Source organism: Candoia aspera, chromosome 2 (genome assembly GCF_035149785.1).
Source record: "Candoia aspera isolate rCanAsp1 chromosome 2, rCanAsp1.hap2, whole genome shotgun sequence".
NCBI lineage: Eukaryota > Metazoa > Chordata > Lepidosauria > Squamata > Boidae > Candoia > Candoia aspera.
The window spans coordinates 54838227-54864231 of record NC_086154.1 but is presented as its reverse complement, the minus strand read 5'-3'; the positions used below and the strand labels follow the sequence as shown (position 1 = coordinate 54864231).

At 37.1% G+C, this 26005-nt stretch overlaps 2 protein-coding genes across 4 annotated transcripts in view; both read left to right on the top strand.

Annotated features, from left to right (window-relative positions):
• The window catches only part of ATP2B2 (ATPase plasma membrane Ca2+ transporting 2), a 169883-nt gene that overhangs the window by 47327 nt on the left and 96551 nt on the right, over positions 1-26005 (top strand). For all 3 annotated transcript variants that reach the window (XM_063291854.1, XM_063291853.1, XM_063291855.1), the window contains exons 4-5: positions 13769-14026; positions 15552-15677. In XM_063291854.1, the coding sequence (XP_063147924.1) occupies positions 13769-14026; positions 15552-15677 (384 nt within the window). The remainder of the gene's footprint in view (positions 1-13768; positions 14027-15551; positions 15678-26005) is intronic.
• Positions 1-26005, top strand: part of IARS1 (isoleucyl-tRNA synthetase 1) — a 518275-nt gene that overhangs the window by 447019 nt on the left and 45251 nt on the right. The window lies entirely within an intron of this gene.

The window sequence follows — 26005 nt, the reverse complement described above, 5'->3', positions numbered from 1 at the left end:
AATTGTTTGCCATGCCCATCCATTGGTGGCTAACCTGTACTGTGGCTTATCAGTGGAATCAGAGGAATTAATTGGCAAAGCAATGCCTGATTCACAATGTGGGCTTTTTTGGGGGGGGATATATCATATTAACAGACAAGAGAAAGAACTCACTGGTTCAGGTTAGCCTTGGAAACACTTTCGTCAAGGACTGAGTGACAGGATTACTTTAGCTTGAAATGTGCCACCTAGGGCCCTGCCTACTGACCCGATCTACTTCAGTTGTGCAGAGAGCAAACAGGTTGTGTTTTAAACATGGAACTGTGTTTCACCTAATTTAATAAACAAATTGTGATCCCAGGAATCTCAGGAACTATAAAGATAACTATTTAGGGTTTGCAAACAGTCATCAAAAAATTCAAAAGTTATCATGATTTTTGAAAACTGAAGCGACCTCTACCTCATCCTTATTTGGCTTCCAGCCTTCCCTTGCCTTGCACATCATAGAATAATAAAAGTACCATTTAGATGTTGAGTCCAACCCCTTAATTAGTGCAGAAGTCCAATTTAAAGCATCCTGTTTATGCTTATCCACTACCTCCTTCAGTAATAGGGTCCACTGTCAAGTTGTTCTGACACAAGAGTTTCACTTCCCTAAAAAGATTGGCCTTGTTAAAGCACACATCATTAATAAATGAATATTCATTCTGAATATGCCTTACAAGACTATTCCCCAGTTTCCTACCTGCAGAATTCAAACTTCAAAAGCAATGTCTGTGCATCTCTCTATTTCTGCTTATATGTTGCTAGGGTACGTCTCTGTAAGTGTTAATTTGCTATTCTCTAGTGTAATTCTTAAGCCATGCCCCAAATCAGTAGTTCATAAAACCCTGCAATAGATTCTAAATGCCACAAAGCTATGCAACTCCTGCTGATTTTAGGATCTCCCTCCAGCGTATAGCTAACAGAAGAATGAAACCAGTGCCTTGTGTTTGCGTGTGACAAGTGCCGACAGATGCATCTCACAGGGCCATAGTGATGTTAACAAGGAAAGGATCAGGATCTTTTTCAGGTCTCTTTGTGCTGCGCTTGGTTTGCCTTTAATATCTGTAGGTGCAATATCTTGAGGTACGTAAAAGAGAATGTGGCATTGTTTCCTATGTGGACAGGTCATCCTGGCCTCTGTTGTGCTTGGCAAGTTCTGTACTGTGCTTCAACCATGAAAGGACAACTCAAGATTTGTGGCATTGCATTTGTAAGCCAGATAACAAAGGAACATGTGCTTATGACAAGGGTAACATCACATCTGTGTGTGTGTGTGTGTTTGTACCATGAGACTCTGCGTGTATGAGATTGTACATACAAATTGTTTATAGTAGCGCAAAATGTATTTTTGAAAGGAAAATTGTGTGTAATACATCAATTAGGCAATCATGTGTTAAATTGGGTATATTAAGATAATCCCATACCAAGTTGTTTATTGAAGGACCAGGAAGAAAAATGCAACAGTGGAAAAATAAGGGAAACTAAAATGGATACAGCATTATACTTACTAGACTCATTTAGGAATCGGTTTCACTGGGATTTTGAGTAAATATTTTTGGCTTGATATTTTTAAATACTGGCATTTTATAGGTTTTTTTTTCTTTTTTTGATAAAAGGTGCTTTGTGAATTGACATGAACTCTTCAGCTGATGATTGAGAAATATTTTCTTCAGGATCTTTCTCCTTTCCCACATAATATATAATAATGGACATGATGACAGGATTCATATTTTATTGCATTTTTGCCATTATTAAAATGTCCTATTTGTATTTAGAAGTTACTATTAAGTTTAGGGAAGTTTTAACTATTGAACCTGAAATGAAAGAAAAAAGAGAGCTTTTCTTAAAGAAATGAATAACTTGTTAGCAGCAACAGTCTGATATTTTGCAGGACCCTGGATTTGCAAATGAACTGGTCTCCTATTTTTAATCCTCAAATTATGAAATGAAGAGGCTTTGAACATATATTATAAAAACATTTTGGTTGGGTTCCATCAACCTGAACAATTTTGCCCTCATGATGAATCATGATATTCCATTTCCTATGACAAAATATTCTATTTTACAAGCATGACAGCTCATGTTCTGGGAAATGTGGAAAAACAACATTTAGTGTCAGAATTTTAGTGCCTTATCCACACTCATTAATAAATTATTCCACTCAAAATATTTTAAAGTGTTTCATCATGAATATTTTGTTAGATTTTGACAGCATATTTTCAATATGCTTATATTGAGAAAAATACATTGCACTAGAAAATAATAGCATTGTTTTCCATTGAAACTCAGAGATTTCAAGAATAAAGTTTCCCCTTTGACGACTTCAATATTGAATGTAATGGAAGTCCACATAGCAAAAGATGACTAAAAATGTAAAGAAAGATAAATAAAGTAGTTGTGCTTCGTATGCTAACATATTTACTGACAAGTAACTTCTACTGCATTCAGCTGGGTTCATATATATCCAAGATTGAAGGCTAAATATTTTGTGTATAATCTGAAAGAACTGTGTTTGTGAAATGTACTAATACAATCTTATGCATCTCTACTCAGAAATAAATCCTACTTTATTAAATGAATCTCCTGTGGGAATAAACCACTTGCATAGGAATAAATAAACTCATTGGGTTTCCTTCTAGATGCTTATAGGATTGCACTGTAAATGACCTGTAAGTTCAATCTTTTAGAAGCTTCAATAACATAGTTTTGCAGATATAGCTAGCAAGCTAGATTATATACATAAAAAAGATCTCCTCCCCCACCCCCATGGAACTTAAAAATAAATTGTCTGAATGGGGTTATTGTGGGAGAGAAAGAGCAGTCAACACTGGAGAATGCTGCATGTGGGAAAATCAAATGATGCACTTAAAGGAGGGCAATTACAGGATTGGCATGCTAAAATATGAAACTATGTGGAACCTCATGAATGCACACTCCATTGAGATGTGCATTTGATCATTCACTTACCATCTGTCATCCTATCTCTCTGTCAAATTGGACCCTCCTTATGTCCTGTATGCCTCTCCTCCTATCTATCTGTCTATTTATTGCAGGTAGGCACTTATGTAAAATATTTCCTACCTATGGATATATAATAGATATATGATTCTAAATATAAAATAAATCATCTCACAAATAAATTTGTCTTTCATTTTCTTGCTATAACTTCTTTTCAAGCCCATGATTTTCTGTGATCAGTACAAATAATAGAACGAGGGCACAACATTTTAAAAATACTCAAATATATGTAAATGTATGTGTTATCCTTCATAGAAATACGTAAATTCCATTAACTCTTTATTGAATTAGGGCCAGCTTAAATTCAGCATTTTAATGTTACCAATATTAGCAAAAAATGGGTAAGAAGGATACAACCTTACTTTTGTACTCCTTTTTTAGCTGGTCTGGAGTAGGTAGCATTTAACATTTAAAGTAATGTAAAACATGCTTTGAGAAATGATTCATAATGAATGTTCAGATACTGAGCATAGCTTTTCTGCTATTAATTAGAAGTACCTGAAAAAAGGTGACACTGCTTTAAGGAGTTAGTTCATTAAACTTAATTTGCATATTTTTCCAGGTTCCCATGGAAGCGTGGAAAAAAAAGAACCTCCTGTACAAATAGCAGAGAGGAACCAAGCAAGTGCTTGTGTGAGGACTGAAGCGCTTCTTTTGAAATGTTTTTGAAGCACGCATAGCCGTAACAGATAGCAGCTCTATTCTAATGGGTAGATTCTTTATACTGTGTCCATTTAGCAACCATTAAAGTGCCTCTGAGCAGCACTCTGTATACATGGATATTTTACTCAGAAATCCAGTGTTATTTGGTGAAAATTTTCAGAAATCCTGTAGGCTCAGATATACTGTAGGTGTTGTTTGCTTGTTAAAATCAATTCCAAAATTTAATTTACAACATACTACATTTTATTCCAACTTTTTTTTCCTGTAAATAATATATTATATTAGTCCAGGTACTTTTCAGTTCCCAAATTTGTGCCTAAATTAATGTCAATCCTCTGAAATAGTTTTGAAAAAGAACTGTGGTAGCTTTTTAAGTAGGTAATGTGACCCCTCCCACCCACCTGTTCATGCCCTGGTAAGCCCTTATTTCATTATGTGCAAGCCCCAAGTGTTTCCTTGTTCTGCTGAATCTTCATATACCAGTTAATGGCTACATTAGGTGTTAATGGCAGTCCCTGTGATGCAAATACTTCTGGACCAAACATAAATGTACACTCCTGGACCAGAAATAAAGAGACAAAAGCATAAACATAAACATAAACATGGGAGCAGGGGGAATTGCATCATGTATATTTGAGAGTTAAATGTTGATAAATTCAATCAGTGCACAGTACTCCCTGATATTAAGGTCAGATATATGAATAAACATAGAAGGGGATCATTTATTCCAACACATTGATGAACCCATGCTATTTTATTTTTAAATATGTGTCAGCCTTCCCAGGTAGACCAGACAGGAAACATGATCAGATGAGCTAATTTTACTTTATTGTAAGGCTACATTAACAGAACCTTGCAAGTCTGAAAGTACAAATCTCCCACCATCTCTTTTACAGCCTGATAAGTTAGGGAAGTTCCTTTTTGAATTTCTTTCTCTTCCTGTGATGCAGCTGTGGGCTATGCCTTCCCTTATTTGATTGTTTCCTAGGCAGCATCTCTTTCCCAAGGTCATTCCCGCATACCATTACAATATGACAGACCATCCTGAGGTAGTTGATTATGTAGATCCTGAAATAATTAAGATCTTCAGACAGAATCTTATTTCTTTGCAAGAACTTCCCTTGGTATTATATTCACTGTTTAGTAGAAAAATATAATGATGATAATGATAACAATACTTAAAGGTATTAATTATGCACCCCACTATCTAAGATTATTTTAACTGGTTAGAAAGGGGGGAAGATGTTCTACTTGAAATCATCTGCTTAATGTGACTCCTCTGTTTTTAGGATGGAAGAAAGGAAATGATCAGATACCTACCCATTTTCTTACCTGTAATCCCATATACAGTATGTGTTGGAGTGTTTCCCATAATATTCAGTGGGCCTTACTTGTCCTGACTTAGAGCAAAAAACCACGCTGAGACAGGGACTTGGTCTCTAGTGTTTATTATCTGCTCTAGTAGGTAGAAAATCCTGCCAACTGAAGGAGCGTGGGAAACCCAGACACATAAACCCCAAAACTCAAGGCGGGTCTGCTCTGAGTTTCTTTGAAGGACAGTTCAAAGCCTCTAAATTACATGTGCGTTTTCCCCCTGAATAGGGGCCCCCTCCTGCTCACCATCTGTACTCATGACATTACTCCTGTGTTGATGTTGAACTGTGAATTCTTTGTTCAGGTTCAGAAACCTTTTTTTCTGCTGAAGTCTGAAACCAGGATTATCTTTGCTGCAACTCATGATAATGCTGAGTACTCGGTTTCTGGTCACTGTACAAACTGGAGAAGTAGTGCCTCCACAATGTCTTTGATATAGCTATTCCTGTGGAATAAATCCAATAAAGAAGGTCAACAGGTTTACTGACTTTCCTTTGCGCTCAGCTGAGGGGAGTTGAGCTGGATTTCCATTCAGTTCTTATCTGTTCTGAAGGGGAAAATTAGCCGAAGTAATGCCTTGATTCCCCCTTTTCACTGCATGTCTGCCTTTGATGCTGCTACTGCTACTGCTCGGATATCTCAGCGGTCTTACAAACTGCATTGATCCCCAGTATGTTTGAAGTAAGGAACCGTAATGATGTTTTGTGCGCTTCTTTGTGGATGTGTTGTATGTCCTTTTGTCAAGCTAGAATAATGGAAGTATGATAGTTCATTCTTTAAGAGCAATGCAATGGCATCTTTTTATTCTTTTTTAGGTTATGGAATTCAAGCCTTAGCGGTTTAGTTACTCTGTTTTCTTCAGTGATAATTAATATATCACTGGTGTTGGATTGGGCTGAATGGTCAACATGGTTTCTTTCATGTTTTCCTTTGGAATCTCTGGGCCAAATATCTCTAATTAATGATAATAGGAAACTAGAAAACTGAGCACTGTTGTTTCTTGGAGTGCCACAGCATCTTTGCTCATATAATCCTGTAATTTATAGTACTGAATTGGTCATTTGACAGGCTAAATATTACAGAATAGTAAGTTTTTAAAATGCATTGATATTCTACAAGGAGGCTCATATCTGTATTGAAGAGCCATTCAGTACATTCAAAATAGCATTTTCTGTGCATTTTTATTTAGGAGCATTCTGGTGAATATTTCTCAAATCTATTTGTGGAATTGTACTACCATAAATTGGTAAAATCAACTGGGTGTGTCTTTTTGTGTGTAACATAAAAAATTGTGCCTAACATACAAAAATATGCTGTTATCAAATAGGGCAGAATATCCAACTGTCCTATTAATTTCTAAACTAATAAATGCTTGAATTTTTTTTTGAATTAATAGTAATAACAACAACAACAACAACAACAACAACAACTTATTAAACTTGTATGCTGTTTGACTCTCAATGATTCTGGGCAGCTCACAACAATCAAACAAAGAAATTACAATAAAATTAATAAAACATAAACATATTCCTCCCTACCAGCTGGCACGGTTGATGCTTTCTGCTGAGGTCCATGCTCCCTTAGGATGGCTGATTCTGCCACCAGGCCAGGAGGAAAGTTGAAGCGGCCTGTCCAGATGTGAGTGGTTGATATAAGACCACAAAGCATTCAGTCAGCTTCGGGATGGTCTTCCTGGGAAACAAAGCTGTGCAAAAGCTGTCTGTCTTGCCCCAGAGCATGTAAAGGATCATCAGTGGTATCAGCCACTACTGTCATCAAATTTCCCACCCAGACCTCCCAATCCTTTAGTTGCAAGGGAGAGATTAGCTGAAAGGTACTGCCATAACATTATGTCAATTTTCTACACATAGGATCAGCAGAAATCAGCAGAAGCTCTGTAGACTGAACATGTGTGTCAGAAGATGCTCATAAGGAATTCCCTCCTCCAACAACTGTGAATTCAAACTACTCTTTTATAAGATTCTATGCTTGTAGGAATTAAATGTCTACATGAGGATACTGAAGAGAAAGCAGATGAAAGCAGTATTTCCAGTCAGAGGCAAACAGGAATTTTTATAGCCTAAGATGACAAATGAGTTTTGACAGATGCATAACGAAGGGGAGACTTAATGAAAAGTAAAATGTGGGCAATGGCAACTAATATTAATGAACAGTCTCCATTGGTCAGCAGTGTGTGTGTGTTTGTGTGTGTGTGTGTGTGTGTATGTATATGTATATGTATATATATATATATGAATTCAAAACCTTGTAAATGCCTCATCTCAGAAAATTTTTCTTTTCATTCTTATGAAATTTTGGGCTGTTTTTATTTTATTCTATACTTTATTTTAAATATTTTAAAATATGTATGTTTGTTGTTGTTGTTATTTTTTGTTGCTTGGGATATTGTACTTGTTGCCTGAAAGGTTTACTGATCTCTGCCATAGGGAGAACCAAGGGATCATGGCAAACAGAGCCATTGGGTGCTGGGGGGATAGAAGTGTGGCCCATACCACCCTTTATAGCCACCCCAACCTTTAGTCAAGCATTCTCCTTGGACTAGGGTTTGGCCCCAAATTTTCAGAAGTATAATAGGCATGGGCTTGGAAGTAGTCTTGAAAAAATATTGGGAGCAATTGGTGCTTGAATAAAATCAGGATTGGACAAGCAGTTCCTTGTGCATTTAAAAGTAATTTGAGGTGAGCACAGTTAAGGTCCTGAGTGCAAAAAGTATCTGTAGGTTCTATGCAATGAAAATCCATCTTTGGAATCCCAATTCCCATTGCAGAATAAAGGAAAATGAGGCAAACATCTTTAAGATCCTAAATACAAAAATGGGAGGAAGAATCCACATAGCAATACACATCCTTCCTACTTTGAAAAAGTTAAAAAAATTAAATAAAAATACAGTAGCAAGCAAGAAAGTATAACACCAATATAATCATCAGCAACCAATACACAATCTCTTCTCAAAGGTACAAAAATCATCCCTGAAAAGTCCTCAGAAAAGCAAGATCTTAATAGCCTTTGTGAAACATAGCAAGGGCAGGGCCATTCTGATCTCAGGAATATGCTGCTCTACTGAAGCGGGCCAAGGCCCAACCCTGTGGTGTTTGATAGTAAGAATCCTGAGAGATAGGGATCGAGATCAATCTTTCTTCCAGATCTTACTAGATGGACTATCATTGGGTCAATGATGTCTAAGATACCTAGATCCTGCACCACAAATAAGGTTGATCAAATTTCAATTTTTTATAGGGAACCACCATTCCATTGAATCAATTGAAATCTTACATACATTCATGACATTGGATGGGATAGTGCAGTCAGATCCAGCCCAGAAGACTTTTCTGCCCAAGATGAAGCAGCAAATTCATCCTTCCAGCCTTCTGAAAGTCAAGGTGCATAGCATCCAAAGCATTCAACTTATGTGGCAAATTCAACAAGTGAATCTCTTATTCCCTGGCAATGAAAACTAGAGCTGCATAATGACTACCCTCCTCCTTAATGCTGGTTACATTTTCTTCAAATGGATGAACAGTAGGAATAATAACCCTTTATGAAAAGATTATCATTAACGTTGGGGTAGGCAGCAGAGAGATCTAAAAGATTAATTTATCTTTTCCATAAAAGAAAACATAATCCTTACACCAGTTAGATAGATAGCACATCCACACAGTATCTTCTTAGAATTGTTAAGGATGGGAGATGGGAAACCATGACTTAAGTTCTCTCCATTCCTCTAACAAGCACTAAGATCAGACAAAGACCACTTTGATTTCAGGGCAGATCTCTCACTCACTGAATCCAATACTCCCACTACCTACCCCTTTCAAGGCATCTGGAGATAATGATAATTTTAAAAGAAGCTTCCATCCTCTTTTGAGGGGCAGCTTGCTAAATTCCTGAATTATTAGAGATACACAGAAGACTTTGAATCTGGGAGTGGGCAAGTTAAAGAAACATGTCCCATCTCTCCAGTTAGGTTTAAAAAAATAGCCTGGAACTCCCCCATTCCATCCTGGATTTTGGACTCATGCTGAGGCAGTGCACAACCCTAGTAAAAACACGGTAACAATAAATAATATAATTCCTTCCCTTTCCTGGAACAAAAAGCAGCTAAAGCAATTCATTCTCCCTAATGGAAGAACCATCCATGGATGTAAACAAAGCTAGGTTTTTGAAGCACCAGCCACCGGTCTTTTTAGTTAAACAAACACTCAGAGCCAGAACCAAAAACATAGATGACTAAAAAGTCATTATTTTTCATTACCTTGAAGAAATATTATATTGGAGTCCAGTTGTATATTGTTCTGTACTTTATCTCTTGTGTCTATACCAGGACAGTGGTTTTTGAAGCTGAAGTAAGAAAAAACCTTCAGGTGAAATATGGGTAATTGAATAAGAATTTACCTGAAGGAAACACACTAAGTATGTGCTCATGCATTGGTACACCATCTCTGTCTTTATGTTACTTGTATATGTATGTGTTTTTGAAAGAAATAGAAAAAATAATATATGGGTAGAATTGGAGCCTCAAGAAAATTAACTTGGAACACTTATTGGGAATTTCCCCCTCCATGTCTTATCTTGGATGCCATCAGCAAAATGCAGCAACCAGGTTTAGTTCTTTCTTCCACCATTCCTGGCCAATCTGTGGATATGAGTCATTGGCATGGGAGAATTAGGATCTCGCTTACTCACAGCTTCTCCCAGCAATGCCGGGGAGCGCCCTTTGAACTGCTCCTTATTTGTTTCTCATGATGTCAGACCTCCAATGTTAGGGGATAAGGGTAGCACATTTTCAGCAGTTGCTGGGATGAAGTATCCAAGATAGGTCCTCTGTCTCAAGCCCAGCCTCCCGTCTGTTCTTGGAGTGTGGGCAATAGGACTGCAGCCCCAAATTCTTGCACTGATGGATTATCATAGCACAAAATGACTTACCTGCTGCAAAGCTAATACAGCACAGTTATGCCACTTCATTTTATTATTGAAAGAATAATAGTTCTTTAATTTAAACATCTGTCACTTTTTCAATAACAGCAATATATATCTTAATGCTTGATTTTTTTTAACGTATTACTGAAAAATATGTAAATATATTTGTCTGTCGTCTGTCAGTGTAAGGTAAAGTCTAATGCTACTGATGGATTTTTAAGTAGATTGCATAATTAAACTATTTTACATTTATTGATTTTAATATTAAAGATTCATCACAATTTCATTCCTTAACCAATACATATAATATCACTGATTTAATTAAAATGAAAGTTGTTTTCTAGCTATACATTTATACTTTCAAACCAAACCAAAGACATGAGATTTGTTGTTGTTTATTCATTCAGTCGCTTCCAAATCTTCGTGACTTCACGGGCCAGCCCATTCCAGAACTTCCTGTCAGTCGTCAACACCCCCAGCTCCCCCAGGGATGAGTCCATCACCTCTGGAATATCATCCATCCACCTTGCCCTTGGTCGGCCCCTCTTCCTTTTGCCTTCCACTCTCCCTAGCATCAGCATCTTCTGCAGGGTGTCCTGTCTTCTCATTATGTGGCCAAAGTATTTCAGTTTTGCCTTTAATATCATTCCCTCAAGTGAGCAGTCTGGCTTTATTTCCTAGAGTATGGACTGGTTTGATCTTCTCGCAGTCCAAGGAACTCTCAGAATTTTCCTCCAACACCACAGTTCCAAAGCATCTATCTTCCTTCTCTCAGACTTCCTTATGGTCCAGCTCTCACAGCCAATACCATTGCTTTAATTATGCGGACCTTTCTTGTCAGTGTGATATCTAACTATTTTATTGAGATTTGTCATTGATCTTCTCCCAAGGATTAAACGTCTTCTGATTTCCTGCCTGCAGTCAGCATCTGCAGTAATCTTCGCACCTAGAAATACAAAGTTTTTCACTGCCTCTACATTTTCTCCCTCTATTTGCCAGTTATCAATCAAGCTGGTTGCCATAATCTTGGTTTTTTTTTTTGAGGTTTAGCTGCAGGCCAGCTTTTGCACTTTCTTCTTTCACCTTCATCATAAGGCTCCTCAGTTCCTCTTCGCTTTCAGCCATCAAAGTGGTATCATCTGCATATCTGAGATGGTTAATGTTTCTTCCAGCAATTTTAACTCCAGCCTTGGATTCCTCAAGCCCAGCACGTCACATGATGTGTTCTGCGTACAAGTTGAATAGGTAGGGTGAGAGTATACAGCCCTGCCATACTCCTTTCCCAATCTTAAACTAGTCCGTTGTTTCATAGTCTGTTCTTACCATTGCTACTTGGTCGTTATACAGATTCCTCAGGAGGCAGACAAGATGACTTGGTGTCCCCATACCGCTAAGAACTTGCCACAATTTGTTATGGTCCACACAGTCAAAGGCTTTAGAATAGTCAATAAAACAGAAATAGATGTTTTTCTGAAACTCCCTGGCTTTTTCCATTATCCATCGGATATTAGCAATTTGATCCCTAGTTCCTCTGCCTTTCCTAAACCCAGCTTGTACATCTGGCAATTCTCGCTCCATGAATTGCTGAGATCTACCTTGCAGGATCTTGAGCATTACCGTACTGGCATGTGAAATGAGTGCCACTGTTCGATAGTTTGAACATTCTTTAGTGTTTCCCTTTTTTGGTATGGGGATATAAGTTGATTTTTTCCAATCTGATGGCCATTCTTGTGTTTTCCAAATTTGCTGGCATATAGCATGTATTACCTTTACAGCATCATCTTGCAAGATTTTGAACAGTTCAGCTGGGATGCCGTCGTCTCCTACTGCCTTGTTATTAGCAATCCCTCTTAAGGCCCATTCAACCTCACTCTTCAGGATGTCTGGCTCTAACTCACTGACCACACCGTCAAAGCTACCCCCGATATTGTGATCCTTCCTATACAGGTCTTCTGTATATTCTTGCCACCTTTTCTTGATCTCTTCTTCTGTTAGATCCTTGCCATTTTTGTTTTTGATCATACCCATTTTTGCCTGGAATTTACCTCCAATGTTTCTAATTTTGTGGAAGAGGTCTCTTGTCCTTCCTATTCTATTGTCTTCTTCCACTTCCGTGCATTGCTTGTTTAAAAATAATTCCTTATCTCTTCTGGCTAACCTCTGGAATTTTGCATTTAATTGGGCATATCTCCCCCTATCACTGTTGCCTTTTGCTTTCCTTCTTTCTTGAGCTACTTAGGTTGTTGGAAGAGAGTGTTTGTTATGCAGAGTGAGTTGTCTTGGCAAAATTCTATCAGCCTATGTCCTGCTTCGTTTTGTTCTCCCAGGCCATGCTTACCTGTAATTCCAGGTGTCATTTGACTGCCCACCTTAGCATTCCAGTCTCCCGTGATGAAAATAACATCTCTTTTAGGCGTGTTGTCCAGTAGGTGCTGCAGATCCTCATAGAACTGCTCTACTTCAGCTTCTTCAGCATCTGTGGTTGGGGTGTATATTTGGATCACTGTGATGTTAGAAGGCTTGCCCTGAATTCGAATTGAGATCATTCTATCATTTTTTGGATTGTATCCAAGCACTGCTTTAGGCACTTTACTATTAATTATGAAGGCTACTCCATTTCGTCTGTGGTCCTCTTGTCCACCGTAGTAGATCTGGTGGTCATCTGATGTGAAGTGGCCCATTCCAGTCCATTTCAGTTCACTGACGCCCAGAATGTCTATCTTTAATCTTGACATCTCACCAATAACCACATCCAATTTGCCCTGGCTCATAGATCTTACATTCCAGGTTCCAATGGTGTGTTGATCCTTAGAACATTGGATTCGCCATTCACCACCAGCACCGTCGGCCGCTAGCCGTCCTTTTGGCTTTGAGCTAGCTGCGTCATCACGTCTGGGGCTAGTTGAGCTCATCCTCTATTCCTCCCCAATAGCATTTTGACCATCTTCCAACCTGGGAGTCTTATCTTCTGATGGTATACCGACATATCTCTGGTTGTACTGACCCATTTAGTTTTCATGGCAAGATACTTAATTACTATGTATAATTACTGTTTTACCTAACATGGAAGAATTTTTTGTTGTGTATTCCTATGAATGTTTATTACTTTGAGAAATATCCACTTATTGATAGAAAATTAAAAATCGTATTCCCTTTTCCCATATATTCTTTGGCCCCAGGGAGTAGTAATTAGAAACTGATCTCAGCACTGGCACTTGGACAGTAAAATTTCAGATACAGTGAGTTTATTATTTTTGTACCTTCAAGTCAGTGTTCACTCTTGGAAACTGCCTGGAGTAGTCCCTGCAGTTTTCCTGGCCAGATTTTCAGAAGTGGGTTGCCATCGCCTTCTTCTTCCCAGGGCTGAGAGAAGGTGACTGGCCCAAGGTCACCCAGCTGGCTTTGTGCCGAAGGTGGGACTAGAACTCACAGTCTCCTGGTTTCTAGCCTGGTGCCTTAACTACTACACCAAACTGGCTCTCAGATACTACTATTACATATTAAAACATATCTGATGAAAGCTTATATTTCTAATAATTAAATTATTTAATAATCCATTTGCAGAGAAGCAGCTATGCTTTCCTAGTTGCTATAAAATGCTAAGCTCCCATATTGTTAACTGTAATACGTGATGTTATTATATCAGAATTAGTTGTTTATGTGTGATATTAAAAATTAAAATTCTAGACAATTAGGCTTTGTTTTCATAATTTTCAAATAATGTCCTTTTCTTTTGCCTGTTGTTCTCCAGCGTGTGCTACTGCCACAGGAGGAGCTGAAGATGAAGGTGAAGCAGAAGCTGGTTGGATCGAAGGGGCTGCCATTCTGCTCTCTGTTATATGTGTGGTGCTGGTTACAGCCTTTAATGACTGGAGCAAAGAGAAGCAGTTCCGTGGACTTCAGAGTCGTATTGAACAAGAACAAAAGTTTACTGTCATCCGAGGTGGACAAGTAATTCAAATCCCAGTAGCAGAGATTGTAGTTGGTGACATTGCACAAGTCAAATACGGTATGTTTTTTGTATACCTTCTGGAAAATATGTGGCTTAATCCCTAGGATTTCTTTGTAACCTATTACATAGCAGCAAGAAAATAATTGCTAATAAACTGAACCATTAAGTCTGAATCCTTACAATGCATAGGAAAAAAAACAAAAATCCTTGGGTTCTTATAAAAAAGTAATATAACAGGGCATGGACTCTGGATTCAATAGACCTTTTCTAAAAGAGTCATAAGGGATTTTTAAATATATGCCCTTAAGAACTGGCATATGGAGGACATTAAAGAGTGCTAAGGTTAGCACTGTCCGGAGTTTAGGGACAGCTGTATAGTACAGATAGCTTACTGGTCTAAAGAAAGGGGCCTGGGTAGAGCTGATCGGTCCAGTTGGTCTCAGCCCATCATTAAAATTTGTCCCTAAAGAAACCACACTACCGCATTGGCTAGGGTACTCAGGGTTTGCTTAAGTGCGATTGGTGTTTGTGATAGAAGCGCTACATTGTCTGTACACATTAGGGTTGGAATATACCTGTTGGCTAATTTCAGATGGTGATGCTCTAATTTAGTTATTTTGGCCAGAAGAGGGTTAATATACAATTAAACAAGGGAGCCAAAAGCACTTCGGTCTCTAACCCTAGCCCTGATCAGGTTGGGTTCTCTTTAATGTGATGGCTTGAATACTGCAACAAACTTTTATTCTAGAATTCTCATTCTAGAATGAAAGGCTATGCATTAACAACAGTAGCTGTCTATCTACAGAAGTATTTATAAGTTTACCCCAGAAACTTCTTCTGGAGATAAGATCAAATGCAGACCTAAAGTGAACGAATGCAGTATATAATGCAAAGCCTGCTTAGATTATATGGATGTTTTCAGCCAGATGTTGCAGTATGAGGGCATGGTCAAGGGTAGAGTGTCCACTTCTAAAATCTGCTTGTCATCTGCCAAAATATGCTCTAGATTGATCCAGTCAGCCAATGTACTGTATGTGTGGATGTTTAGCATAGAGATTTTTTTTTTAATCTGTTCAGTCGTGTCTGATTCTCTGAGCCTGCCTGGACAAGTCCCTGCAGTTTGCTTGGCAGGTTTTTCAGAAGCGGTTTGCCATGGCCTCCTTCCTAGTTCTGAGGGAGAGTGACTGGTCACCCAGCTGGCTTTGTGCTGAAGGTGGGACTAGAACTCATGGTCTCCCGGTTTCTAGCCTGGTGCCTTAACCATTGCACCAAACTGGCTCTAGCATAGAGATTGCTTATGCTTAAAAGGCTGATGGGCTGATAGTTAGCAAGCAAACCTCAACAAGAGGGAAAAAAGAGAGTGAGTAATAATAGACTCACCAGGTGGTAGTAATCTTGCTGAAGGTCCACAGAAAAGGTCCACTAAATCCACAGAAGGAGTATATTTTTATTTGGATTGCAGTGATTTGAAGATCCATACTTCAGTTATGGAAATCTGTTGAAAGTTTAATATATTACAAAATAAATAAATAAAATAAAACACTTTTCCCAATTAGTTTTTCTCTTAATGATTTTATGATAGGTGACCTACTACCTGCTGATGGAGTGTTTATTCAAGGAAACGATCTTAAGATTGATGAAAGCTCTTTAACTGGAGAGTCAGATCAAGTCCGCAAATCTGTTGACAAAGATCCAATGCTGCTTTCAGGTATATTTTGTGCATTAAATAAATCTTTGGTAATCACAGATATGGAATACTCTGTTCTCCATTTCTCTTCCCTTCAGATTCATTATCCATATATTCTTCATTCCGAAAAACATATGGGAAATGAATAGTTTTGTATTAATTACTGAACTGGATTAAAAACTTTTTAAATATTGCATTGGACACCTTGCATTATCCCCATCCCAGATGATGTCGTCCCAGCAATGTATTTCTGAAGGGTGTCATGTTTTCATTGTGGATGAGTGAAGCACAGAAGCTGTCAAAGGTAGACTCCATCAAGCAACATAGAGACAGGGCAGGGGTTCTGCAAGCACTCACAGGTTGAATGATATACTGTACTTTTTTACTTACTTATTTACTTGGCATATAGGCTGTTCGTGTCTTGAGACTCTGAGCAGTTATCAATTCCTGATTCCAGTAATAAGATTAAAAATACAGTGCTAGAATTAAAACCACAATAAATGGCTTGCACAAATGGATAGACAGATCTGCTGCAAGGTAAAACAACCTCTGCTTTCCCTGCAGAGAATAAGATGCCTCTTTTGCAGGTTGTAAAGAATTTCCCAACCACAGGATTCAACCCAATATTATTTGTTGCTGAACCTAGACTGCATTATTTATATATGTGTCAAAGATTGCACTGAGCAATAGTTTTTCTTTGATTCCCATATACACTGTGGTTTCCCTGTTTGTTTTTAAATCTTTCTCAGATGCTATGCTTTATTTGGGTATACCTTTTCCTATGCATTATTGAGATAGGATAGAAGACTGATGTTTTCTTGTCAACCAGATGTATGACAATAGCTTTGGTTTATACAGCATTATAGATTGATCATTAGGTTGATTCATACTGCAGTATTAGGATTGCATTAGCAAATTATCAGCAAGGGTAATTCCACTGAGAGGGATCTGGAAGCAGTGGCATTCCCTGAAGGGAGATTCATTGGTAGGACAGTGCTTAGTCCAAAAGCATTTTATGGAATTAGCAACTCATATTGGAACATGGGTAAACAGTAGGGTGAGAGCCTGTTGGAATCAGGAATGGAGATACTGCATCTTAAATGTCTTTGTTTCTGAGGAATCCATTTACTTAATTTTACCGATCCCTAGTCAGCAGGAGAGAAAAAAGTTCCTATCCCTTACGTCCTGCCCTGCATATAGAGAAATGCCAGAAATGACTATAAGAGTAAAAAAACTAAAGATTGTTTCCGACTTCTCCCATGCAAGCACAAACACAATTTGAGGTGAAATCCCCCACCAGCAGTCAGACCATTTTAATATTGTTCCTTTCAAAGCAAGCCATTTAGTCACTAAAACCCACAATTAAAGCTTCATTTTCCCCCCCCATCACATGCAGGTAGTCTAAAAGCGGTTGCCAAGTGGCGATGAATCCGGAGACAGTATTCTCTCTTATTAAAGCTGTTAGGGTCGCCATTTGGGCCAAATCCATTATTTTAGTAACCCAATCCTCCACTGTAGGTATATGTGGCTCTTTCCATCGTTGTGCATATAGAAGTCTTGTGGCTGTGATCATATGTAAAAGTAAATTTCCATGTTGCTTCTCTAACTCCTTCTCCATCAAACCCAAGAAAAACATTTCTGTTGGGTTTTTTGTTTTGTATGTTCACTTTGAGAATCTTTTGTTCAATATTTCATATTTGGACCGAAAACTTTTTAGCCTTCTCACATGTCCACCAAAGATGATAAATAGTTCCTTGCCCCTGTAAATATTTCCAACAGACATTCATTACACCATTACACATTTTTAACAACTTATCAGGGGTTAGATACCAATGATACATTATTTTATAACAATTTTCTTTTAGATTATAATTCAGCGTAAATTTCAAACCTTTGTTCCACATATTTTCCCACTGATTAAACTGAAAACCAAACACTTATTCTTATACCTTATAAGTCTTAAAAAAAGATCAAGCAAACTAAATCCTTGAAAAAAAATCAAATACATATTCTTAATTTCTTCAAACACTTATTCTTATACCTTATAAATCTAAAACAACAAGCAAACTTTAAATCCTTAAAGTACAATTGAGTCCTACAAGCCTTAATATCAATCCAAATACGTATTCTTGATTTCTTATCCTACATCAAAATATACTAAAGCATTTACTTGTCTCCATCTTATGCCTAAGGCATTTTTCATAATAAAATTAAAATTAAGCAATCCAACTGCCCCCCTTAAACAAAAAACAAATTCGCCAGTAGACAACCTCCCACTCATCATAGCTTGTTCTCATAACAATCCTTCAGGAAAACATCTTGGATGGTGTCTTGCAATTTAAAGTTTAACTCCTTCATCAAAATAGGTTCTTCAAAGGGCATTTCTTCAAAGAGATCATTTTCCCTGTCAGGAAAAAAATCCTCCTTTTCTCCCCACCCCCCGCTCCGCAGAGCATCTTCAGCCAGTTGACACATTTCAGCACTGATATTTTCTACAATATCCCGAACATCTTGCATAATGGCTTGGTGAAAGTCATAGAAAATCTCTTTAAAATCAAAAAGGGGCCCAGAGCGAGGTTCTGCATAAGCTTTCTTAAGGTTGTCCATGTTTCAGGCAGTTGATGGGAGCTACTGAGTTAATGAAAGGCTTGCAAAGTTATTGAATAAAATTGCCAAAGAAAAAAATATGCTAACTAACAACTACTAAGAGTGCACAGAGAAATGGGAAGTCAAAACAGCAAATTCAATGTGTAGGAAAACGTTAAGTCCTTCAAGCTGAGTACAAAGATAGTAACAGCGGGATGAGTAATTATTCTCAGTCCACCTTAAAATTCAAGGGAAGTAAGCCAAAGACTAAACAAAAGGTTTTTTGAAGTTAATCCAGAAATAGCAATAAGCACAAAGAGAATCCACTTTTTCTTGTTGTAAAAAGCTTCTCTTAAGGTAAAAAAGCTTAAAAATATAAATTGGGTGATTGAGAAATGAGGAAGGCTTGACCTAGTGTCTGTTAAGGCTACAAACGCGGGCTGGACATGGTGGTTTCCCTACCTCCCATTGTCTCTTACCAGGTCTTCGCTGTTGCGATTCGCAGGCTCCAAGGTGATGTTCTGGAGGACGAATGGGATAATTCTGAGCTTTTACTTGACTCATGAAAAAGCTCTGGGCTTCAGGTAGAAGCCTGAGCCCCCCCCCCCCCAAAAGTGTTGTCAGATATGTTCTTCACATGATCTCCAGCCACCCATTAATTCAGGCCTAAATGTGGCAATGTTACATATAATCAGAAGAAATCCTGAGAAAATATTAGGAGTTTTTATTTTGTTTGTTCATGTTTTGGTTACAGATGAGTTTTCATTCTTGAGTGGTCTGCCCCAACTCTGTTTTTTTCCATGAGCCCTGTTATTCAGATTGTATAATTTTACATAACATGAGGGTTTCTAACAACAGTCATCATGCTATATGAGAACTGACTGTACCATGCAAGAAGAACAAATAATTCAATACTAGATGAAATAAAATCAGACTGCTCACTGGAAGCACTAATAGTGAAGCTAAAGCTTAAATATTTGGGAAACATAATGTGAATGCCACAGTCATTGGAGAAGCCCTGATGCTTGGAAGAATGGAAGGCAATCAGAAAAGAGGCTGACAAAAAACAATGGCTAGGTACAATGACTGATAACACAAGCAAGAGCTTAGAAGAACTAAAAGAAGTGGTAACAGTTGTGGAGGATTGATGTTTAGCAGCTCACAAAGAGCCAGAAATAATGGAATGATTGAATAACAGCAACAACAGAATGTAACTTCCTACCAGCTGGTCAAATCTTCTTTAGGTGAAACTCTCAAGAACCTAACACTGAATTCTGTTCACAAAGGGTAGGGATGCGAGGGAAATCTGATGAGCGGTTGATAATCCATTGTTCATCAAATATCTGTCACAAAAGTCTTGATAAAAGGTAGCAGGACTTTCCTTTTTCATAGTTTATTGATCAGACAACACGAATTGGATACATAATATGTTTATTCTAGCTACATTTTTGGTAATATTGAAGGCATAAATATTCAGATTTGGCTTCCTATTTTCTGATTCACAGTTATTTGTTTCTTGGCAGAAAATAGGGTGGATAAAATTCTTTGTTTAGCTGCTGCATAATATTAGCTACTTCTGAGTCATGCATGGAGATGAAAAGCAAGCTTTTATTTAATCTTTGCTAAGAATAGTTATACAACAATTGAAAAGGTCAGTCAGGTCAATTGTTAGTAGAATGAACACACACACACACAGACCAAATTTTGTTTTAAAAGAATGTTTCAGCTGGTTTATTATTAAACCCACTTTCTGAAAACCAAAACTATCTACATTAATTCAACTTATTTTTCATGTAACATTAGTCAAGATACATGTACTATAGCAAAATACATACCCAAGCATCAAAAATATTTGCTAAAATATGTATGTGTGTGTATAGGGAGTGGGTGTGGTAAGAGAGAATAATATGTAGCCCAATTTTATTTATTTATTTATTTATTTGTTCGTTCATTCCAGCGTTGAGGCTGCCTGATTCCTTGGCAACTTTGGGCAGGTTACAAATAAAAGAAATGAAACCATACATATAAAAGAGAGCACAGCCAACCAGTAGAAGAAAATTAAGCTCAACTAAAAGGGGCTCCACAACCAGCCTATCCCAAGGCTTGGGAGAACAAACAAGTTTTTAGTAATTTGGGGAATGTCATAAAGGTGGGAGCCTCACAAATCTTGGGGGGTATCATTTCAGAGGGCAGGCACTTTAGCTGAGGAGCACATTTCCTGGGTCGTGTAAGTCCTATCTGATGGGTGGGACCCAGAGTGCACCACCCTGCTTGATTCATTTGATGGGCAGTTGACAAGATCCTTCTTACATTTAAAATTATTACAATAACACATACATCCTGTTAAAAATTCCCTTTCAATTGTTAATTTACCTCTCTATTTCATAGAGTAATAAGATCCAGAAATGAAATAATTATGTTTATAGCATTTGTAGAAGGCCTTTAAGTATTATATCATTGAAATCCTTATAGCAGCCAGTTTCTTTATATTTTGTATATAGGGAGCTGGGGATTGATTGAGAATGATTTATCCAAAATCACCCAGTTTTGCTCATAACTTTGTCTTTACTCTTATGTTACACTCTGCTTTTTTTAATAAAAAAAAATTTCATCTGCTACTTCTCAACATCTGTTAACTGGGGTATTACCCCCACTTCCCCCCTTTTTCACACTCTTGCCAATTATTCTTTTGGCAGTTGCTTTGTTTAAATTAATTTCTTGCAGCATGTCAGAATTCCAGTGCATTTGGGTGTATACTTAATGAATAGGCAACAAGTATCACTGGAAAGGAAATTCAAAATATGAAGTGGAAGTGGTGTTTAAGTTATTCATCCTGTGAGCCTTTTCAATATTGATTGTGCCTGTAGTTCCCAAGCAGCATTCCTCTTATGGAATTATAAGAATGCCATTTATTGCTGTTATTGCCAGTGCAAGAGAAAAGCATTTTGCCATATTGGCTTATTATATGCTTAACTTCCCTTTGTAAATTAATGGAGCTACAGGTGGTTCACGACCACTCGTTCAGTGACCATTTGAACTTTCAACAGTGCTGAGTAAGTGGTACTTACAACCAGTCTTCGTGATTACAGCGTCCCACAGTTGCAGCATCCCACAGTCACGTGGTTGCCGTTTGTGACCTTCCCTGCCAGCTTCTGACAAGCGAAGTTGATGTGGAAACTGACAGCAAGTCAAAAGTTGTGGTCACATGAGGTCCTCACTTAACAATGGGACATAGCTATGGGACATAGTTCCAAAGGGTCCCTAGAATGTTGAGAACAAATATGGGGAAAGTTAGGTCTTATAGGGAAGGGAGCATATAACATTCTATCAGCAAATTAATGTTGGATAAATTTTTTACTGTCATTTCTTCTTTCAGTGAGTCAGGCAAATCTGTTCTTGAAAAGAAAATGGTAAATCTGTTACTTGTTTGGCTTTTTATTTCAAAGCTGTATAGAATCCAAATTTCATAATGAATCCCTTGATATTTTATAACCAGTAAAAAATACTGGTTGCTTTTACTTATCAAAAATTACAAACAATAAAAGCTTTTCCTAGTGGACTTTTGTCTATAAGGTAAATAGTCATAAATTAACAGCTACAGTTTTAAATTTAATATATACGCTCGCGCTTGAAATTAATTTTGCCATTAATTCTGTAAAAGTAGCTTGTAAAAAGTACAATTTTCGCCTTAGTATAAATACAGTTACTGTGCTGTTCCCTACTTGGAATTATGCTGAGGGCAGGTGTATTTGGAATACATCCATTCATTTGAGGCAAATGTATTTCCAATTCAGAGAACTTATATTCTAAGGATAATATCCCAAAACATTTCATTCAGTGCTAACTTTGCCAATAACTTCACATATTTATTGCATGCATCCCTATATCTTGAATTACTATACCTAATCTGCTAGCCCAGTACAAAGAACTTGTTTGAGGGAGATGAAAAGATGACATTGTCATTATCAAGACTATCTGCTATTGCTCTAGAATTTACCTGTTGCTTATAGTTCTAAGTTATTCAGTAAGTTGAACAAATAAATTAATGTCCCCCCATGAGGGGGAGATGGGCGGTGAATAAATTTTATAAATAAATAAAAATAAATAAATAATGTAAATTTCTGATAGGCAGATCAATAATAGCTAAGTTTCAAATGTTTACATGATATAGATGTAGATGTAGATATGTTAATAATGTTATGATGTGCATGCATCAGCCAGACATGTGAGAAGCCAAATTTCTTACAATAACCAGAATATACGTATAAATTTGCCCTTGTATTTTGCCAGGATGCCAAACTAAGCAATCAGTACAAGCTTCTTTCATGAAAGCTCAAACCACAATGCAGAAGGCACAGGTATAATTGCAGAGATGTGAGTACAAGCACAGAAGTCCAACACTTAACCACTTACAACACACTGTAGTAGACAACAGGATGATACCCATCCTAACCTCTTCCTGGATACTGCGTCCACATCTGCAAAAGTGGAATGTGTAAACAATAAGTGGAAGTGGTGTTTAAGTTATTCATCCTGTGAGCCTTTTCAATATTGATTGTGCCTGTAGTTCCCAAGCAGCATTCCTCTTATGGAATTATAAGAATGCCATTTATTGCTGTTATTGCCAGTGCAAGAGAAAAGCATTTTGCCAAGGACTCTCTGAAATCTGTGATAGACATGAAAAATGGGCAATAGCTCTATTGCAAAAAGGGACAGTATATATTCCAGGATGGGCAAAAAGGACCTTCTCTTGGAGGGAAAATAATCTGCGTCTTTCGTGCAATTTACTCCTTCTCAGGACTGTTTTACAGGAGAGAAGAAGAATGGTGCTTGATGCTCCCAAACATGAATTATCAGACAAATGTCTAGGTGTTGTCTGAGAAATGTTTTAGTGATGTTTTGTTTGAGTTGATCTATTTCTCTATCTCTCTGCATCTAAATACAAAGAATCTGAAAAATCTAGGAAAAAAGAAACAACATGTATTTGTTCAGAAGTAAAGAAAGCACTGGTGGACATCATGCTTTATTAATTTTCTTTTAAAAATGAATAAAAATGCAGCTATATTAAGGAATCAGGTCAGTCACTGCCTGGAGAAAAAACAACTAAAATTCTAAACAGAAACAGCATAGCAGGCTTCCAACCTAGGAGATCGTTTGGTTTCACTGAACACTCAAGATAACATTTGCTTAGAAAAAGCTGGGGGTGAAGGAGAATGGCGGCAGGATGGGCGATGTGAGAGCTCGAGAATATTCTCATCTACAACGCAGGACGAAGGTGGCTTTGCGGAGTCGGAGAGACAGGCAAACCACGGAGGCAGCACTGGAAGAAGAGCTCTGCCAGCGAAGAGCTTCAGCGGATTTGGAGCGGCAGGCGAAAGCTTTAACTTTCTTCTTGTCACTTTCACTTTCGCCGCAAAAGAGCAGCCGGGAAGCCAGGAAGCAAGAACTGTACAGCCTGCGTGAGTAGCCTAGCTTTCTAGGCAATTCTGCTGCCCCCTTCACTTCGATGAAAGGAACAATAATTACTGACTAAATAAAGAAAAAAGAAGAAACTTCCTAAGTAGGGGAAAAAAACAAAACTTTACGATTGGAGGGAAAAATCTTTATTATAAGTCCTTGCTGCGATAAGGGGAAAACTGATTTATTTAATTAATTCATCACGCCATATTGTAATATACTATAGCTTTATATAAATACTTAAGCATATTTTGCACTGTATAAATAGAAATAGATATTGTATATTGTAACATATAAACAAATAGTGTATTAGGATTAATAGTTAAGATAAGCTAAAAAATTAAGAAGGATATTTACAAAACAAAATGAATACATGAAGACAGATTAGGAGAGGCTCAGAAGCGGGGGAAGGTGAATGGTTGAAAGCCATGTTTGAAGACTTTACACAGAAAACAATTCAAAACATCCCTCAAAATTTAACTCATTTATTGGAAGAGAAAATTGATGGCTTTGAGAAAAGATTAGACCATAAGTTAGAGAAAATGGACAAAATAATAAAAGCAGATATCCAAGAAGTAAGAGAAAGAGTGGAGAAATTAGAATGGGAAAAGGACACTGAATTAGACCGTTTAACTGGGTTAGAGTTAAAACAAAAAGAATACTGTATTAGGCTTAGAGGAGTACCAGAAAAAAAAAGAGCCAGAAATTAGAGAAATAGTGATTCAAATGCTGGCCAATTTAATTGACTGGGATGAAGAAAAATTAGAAGGAAATATAGAAAAAATATATAGAGTTAACTCGAAATATGCAAAGGTTCATAGGAAACCAAGAGACATAATAATTGAATTTGCAAGAAAGAGGACAAAAGAATTGATAATACCGGCCTCTTATGGTAAAAAAATTAACATTGAAGGAGAGGAAATCATGATACTGAAGGACATAACACTGAAAATACTTAAAAAGAGAAGAGAATACTTTTTTCTTACTGATGTCTTAAAAAGAAATAAAATTCCCTTCAGATGGGAAATTCTGGAGGGAGTTAATGTTATGTTTAAACAGCAAAGATACAAATTGAATACTATCTCAAAAGCACAGGAATTTCTTAAAAAACTTAAGAAAGATCTGGAGAGAGATGCAGAGGGGACTGACAGATTTAAAAGTAAAGAAAGTAAAGGAAAGTGTCTAGATTCTGAAGACCCCAGTGTAGAAGAATTAGCTTCTAGCCCTAAAGAGTTTACAATACTTCTCTCAAATGAATGAACTAAAATGCCTCTCCTAAATGGAGTCAACTCCCCAGTTAAAAGGAAAAAAGTTTTTCATTATTTATATAAATTGAAACAAGATATTATATGTCTTCAGGAAACGCACATTGCTAAAAAAGATGATAAATATTTGATAAACAAGAAATTAGGAAATGAATTTATAGCAGCAAGTGAAAAAAAAACAAATGGAATTGTAATATATGCAAAGGCTCATTTAAACTCTAAATTGGTAAGTGCTGACAAAAATGGAAGATATATAATAATAGAAGTGGAACTGCCAAGACTTAAAGTATTAGTGGTTGGAGTATATGCCCCAAATGATAATCAGAAATTTTTTTTATCAAAATGTACTTAATGTACTTTCTGAACTACCCTATAATAATTGGATTATGATGGGAGATTGGAATGGGGTTACTTTACCTATCATTGATAGAAAATCTGAACAACAAATTTTAAAAAATCAAGGAAAATTACCTCAGTCTTTTTTTGATATGACCAAAAATTTGGCTATTGTAGATGCCTGGAGACATAAAAATGGCTTGGCCAGAGATTATACCTTCTACTCAGATAGATTCAAATCGTTCTCCAGGATTGATATGATATGGCTATCTAAAAATCTGGCAAATAAAATCTCTGATGTAACAACCCTCCCCAGATCCTTCTCAGACCATAACCCGATTCAATTGAGCATAAAACTCCACCCAAAAAATTATAGGTGGAGATTAAATGAAACTTTGCTGAGAAATAAAGAATTTGTAGAAGATTGCAAAAAGAAACTAAAGGAATTCTTTGAATGGAATCTAAATGAAGAAGTAAGTATTGGTACTGTGTGGGATACTAGTAAGGCCTATATGAGAGCATTCTTTATGTATCAAAATAGGTGTTTGAAAAGGAAAGCACAACAAAAAACTCAAATAATTTTAGATCAAATTAAGTTAAAAGAAAAAGAGCTCCAATTAAAGCCATCTGATGAGGAAATAAATCGCCAAATAAAAATTTTGCAACAACAATTAAAAATACTTACAACAGATGAAATTGAAAGGA